Here is a 4,542-nt window from a genome sequence, read left to right as displayed (position 1 = left end):
GCAGACCTCTCCCCCGGCTGCTGCCGAACACCAGCCCGGGTGAGGGGCCCTGGTTGGCAAACTTTGTTTCGCTTCTTGCTTTTGGCAGTCATTAGCTACTTACGGGGGGCACCACGAGAAGGTGTTTGCCACGCCACATCAACATGCACGGATGCTGAGTGCTCTCTATTCGCTTGTCTAGCTTTAGAGACCCCTAAATTAGGGGGTAGTGGTGGTCTAGTGGATAGTGAGTTGGACTTGTGATCGGAAGGTTGTGAGTTCAAATCCCGCCTGAAACCACACCACTACTAGTGTGCCCTTGAGTAAGGCACTTAGCCCTCAGTTACTCCAGGGGGAATGTCCCTGTAATTCGTAATTGTAAGTCGCTTTGGATAAAGGCGTCTGCTAAATGGCAAAATTAAATTAAATTAAACATTACTTCTGATTGAGCATCGAAGTGCGAGGCGTGCAACTTTGTTTTGAGTGATCTGGAGTTTAGCTAGTTCATGTTTTGATACACTAGACATTGTCGGGCAGTAGTCGAGATGTGACCAGACTAGAGAATTTATAGCCTAACTAATATGATGCATACATAGTTGTATCATCCACGTAGATCGCCATATCTGCATTTTTTATACATATCGCATGTAATCAGTGTAATCAGTGGCATGTAAATATTTACAAATATAGAGTAGAGAAGAGGCCCTAGGCAGCTTCCTTGGGGGACCCCACCCTGAACTGTTCTGATATTTGAAAGAGCACCGTTAAACATAACACATTGTTGTCTGTTAGTCAAGTAGCTCTTCATAAAATCAATAGCAGGGTCTCTGAAACCATAGGCTGTTAGCTATGTGTTTCAGCCAGTCATCACTAAGAGAGGTCAGCGCAGTGCTAGTGGAATAACTTGCTTTATATGCATGCTGGAGGTCAATGAGTTAATGTTGTTTTCTTCAAAATAATGCTGAATTTGCTTAACATAATTCCCTCTAGCAGTTTACCTAAGACAGGTAAGATACTTATAGGTCTACTATTTTGTCCCTTAAACAACTCTCTACAATTCTTAGACAGAGTAACCTTTGCAATCTTCCACAAATTAGGATAGACAGTCACTTAACCATAAATTGAAAATATGGCATAAAGGCTTCACCACTGCGTTTGCAGAGAGCTGAAGAAGTCTACCATCTAGTTTATCGAGTCCACAAGGTTTGTCACACTTGATTGTAAGAAGATTTACCATATCCTCATCCTTAATAGGCCCAAATTCAAAACAACAATCATTATCAAACATGATGTGATGTTCTATAATAGATTTGGACAACTTACCCCTCACAGGCTGCATTTGGTCTCTTATTGTATTTACTTTACTTAAAAGACAATACATTGTCAGTCTCAGTTACATTGTGAAGCATAGTACATACAGTATATTGTTCAGACATTCAATATTCCCAGTCTCAGCTTGACAGCATGTCAGTCTAGGCTTCAGATGTGGAATGTGAACTGTGAATGTGGAATGTGAACCCAGTCATGCCTAGATCTTTCCTAATCTTAGCTGGAATATGGTTCTGTACATAGAATGCAGTTCCACCCCCATACTTGTGTCAATCCAGTCTGAATATGTTATTTTCATACAAAATAGAACTTAACTCATGGATTTTGTGTTTGAAAACTACAGATATTCAGGTGTGCAAATGTTAAACCTTTTTCGGGAAGTTTAATAGGGGTTAAACTCGTTTGCAAACTATGCAGTAAAAATGTGGAACGCCCTTCCTATAATCTTAAAGGAGTGCAAAACACTGCCCACCTTCAAAACCACTCTCAAAAAACATTTACAGGAGGCTGCAATCCGTAACTGGACCCTCTAAATCAAAAATCAGATTAAAAGACCCGAACTACCCACTGTACATACTTTGTGTTTTGTCCCCCGCCCCCACCTGTGGTGTATGTCCCCACCTGCCCTACCCGCTGTACATACCTGATGTTTTGTTGTATTGTTCTTCCCATGATGGATGTATTTTTATCTTGTAGATAGTAATAGTTATTTGTCTGTATTATCTTGTAGATAGTACTAGTTTGTTTTGTCGGTCTTACATGTAACGATGAATTGAGAATCAAGGACCCCAATTGAAATAAGCCAGTGGCTTTCTTGGGTTTTTATCCTGTTAGTTGACCTTGTATGTAATATGTACTTTCATGTACCTACTTCTGCAAATCTTCTAATAAAGTTTTCAATCAATCAATCAAGACATTATCAAGATCAGTAGCTTAATCACACACTCACCCTCACACTTTCATGAGACTCTCACACATGTACTCACTGTTGACACAAGTTCTGTCAGCTGATGTCAGGCTTTCAACCCCCCCACACACCTTTATAAAGGTGTCACACTGAGACACACCAAACAGCAGCAAGAGACAGACAGACAGAGAGAGAGAAGATAGACTGACATCTGGTGGTAGTGGTTCAATTAAGTAAACACACAAACCACAGTCATATTGTAAGAGTGTTCAGTGTGTTACTCAGCTCCTGGTGAACATGAAGATGAGCAGCAGAACCTTACTCAGCTCTGTTATCGTGCTCCTGGCCTTCCTGACCATCTGTGAAGGTGAGTTTGATTGACCTGTCTGTCTGTCTGTCTGCCTGCCTGCTTGCAGGTCTGTCTGTCTGCAGGTCTGTCTGTCGATCTTTCTGCACTGCAAAAAGTCAGCTCTCAAAAACAAGAAGAAGAAAAAAAAGCAATAAAATGGGGGAGTAATATTATTACTTAAAATAAGCAAAATAACAGAATAGGAAAATTTCACTTGACAAGTAAAAGATATCTTAAAACTAGTGCAAGAATATATTGCCTTGATTTAAGATATTTAATCTTATTTAGATTAACTTTTTGCTGTCTGTGCAGCAGATAACATAACATATATAGTTATTTTGCAAATGTATTTGTGTTTGAGAGAACAAGCACATGTATCCTCCTCTCTGGCTGGTTTTAGTGTCCTGATCATGATCCCTGTGAGATTCTAGAATATGAATAATGATATGTTAATTAATAAATATATATATGATACGCTCCCCTGCATGTCACTGTTCTGCAGCTGACCCTTGACCTTTTCCAGGGATGATAGGCAACGCGCTAAACTGCCAGTGCACGGGGACAGAGAGCCGGCGTATCGGTAGACTCATTGAGAACGTCAAGCTGTTCCCTCCCAACTCCCACTGCGCCGACACCGAGATCATGTGAGTCCTTTCTTTCTTTCTTTCTTTCATTTCTTTATTATTACAGGAGAAAAGTAACATTACAGATGTTAAAATGTGTTACATTTAGACTGGCCTGACTCAGTTAAAACTGGTCTACAGCAGGTTCCTGCCACCTCGCTAGCAAGCCACCACACATCCCTGACTTTAGAAATCAGGCAATTCTAAATGGTTCTGAGAAGCTCCTGTTTCATCATAAGGAGCCCTATATCACTCCTAAGTCTGACTAGTTCTGGTAAGGTTCTGGTGGTGTAATCAGGTCTGGTTGTGTAAAGGTGAGATATGGCTTTGACCGTGTGTGCCTGTGTTCCCTGTCTCTCCTGCAGTGCCACTCTGAAGGAGACGGGTCAGGAGCTCTGTCTGGACCCCAATGCACCCTGGGTCAAGAAGGTCATCGAGAGGATCCTGGCCAGGTAGGTCTTCACTGATCCTGTCTGCCTGCCTGTCTATCCATCTTTCTGCCTGTCTGTCTGTCTGTCTATCCATCTTTCTGCCTGCCTGCCTACCTGTCTATCCATCTTTCTGCCTGTCTGCCTACCTGTCTATCCATCTTTCTGCCTGAGTGAGTTTGACTGACCTGTCTGTCTGTCTGTCTGTCTGTCTGCAAAATAATCTGCCAACAGAGCAGGAAAATTTCACTTGCCAAGATTGTCTTAAAACAAGTAAAAGATATCTTAAAACTATAGCAACAGTCAAAAAACATTAATATATTTGCTTGATTTAAGATCTTTTTAAAGATATATCTTACTTAGATTTACTAAACATTTTTTACAGTCTGTCTGTCTGTGTGTGCAGCAGATAACATAACATATACAGTATTTCCGCAAATGTATTTGTGTTTGAGGGAACAAGCACATGTATGTTCCTCTCTTATTATGTCGTTTCTTTTTATATCTTACACTTTTGTATTTTCTTTTTCATCTATCACTTAGTTTGGTAGTTATATTCATTGCACAATGCTGAATTATGTATAATTTTTGTAGTACAGACTGATTCTATGATTGTTACTTATGTGTTTACTGTTTTATGTGTGGACCCCAGGAAGACTAGCTAGTTGCTACGGCACTAGCTAATGGGGATCCTTAATAAAATATCAAAATATCTCTCTGACTGGTTTTGGTGCGTCCTGATCATGATCCAAGATTTTAGAATATGAATAATTATATGTGAATTAATAATTATATACACTCACCGTTCACTTTATTAGGTACACCTTGCTAGTACCGGGTTGGACCCCCTCTTTTGCCTTCAGAACTGCCATGATTCTTTGTGTTAAAGATTCAACAAGGTGCTGGAAACATTCCTAGCTTTCGGGG

General features: G+C 40.4%; 1 protein-coding gene across 1 annotated transcript; it reads left to right on the top strand.

Annotated features, from left to right (window-relative positions):
• Window positions 1–2,488: 2,488 nt before the first annotated feature.
• Window positions 2,489–4,280, top strand: LOC308160879 (permeability factor 2-like; the record flags this gene model as incomplete). Its single annotated transcript, XM_080534812.1, has 4 exons — window positions 2,489–2,582; window positions 3,088–3,208; window positions 3,553–3,639; window positions 4,268–4,280. Exons 1-4 carry the CDS (start codon window positions 2,513–2,515, stop codon window positions 4,278–4,280), a joined length of 291 nt encoding a protein of 96 aa, XP_080390938.1. The 5' UTR covers window positions 2,489–2,512.
• Window positions 4,281–4,542: the final 262 nt, after the last annotated feature.

The sequence above is a fragment of the Nansenia antarctica genome, assembly GCF_963989245.1.
Source record: "Nansenia antarctica genome assembly, chromosome: 6".
NCBI classification, from domain to species: Eukaryota; Metazoa; Chordata; class Actinopteri; order Argentiniformes; family Microstomatidae; genus Nansenia; species Nansenia antarctica.
The sequence above is the reverse complement of the archived record's forward strand: the minus strand, read 5'-3'. Positions and strand labels throughout refer to the sequence as shown.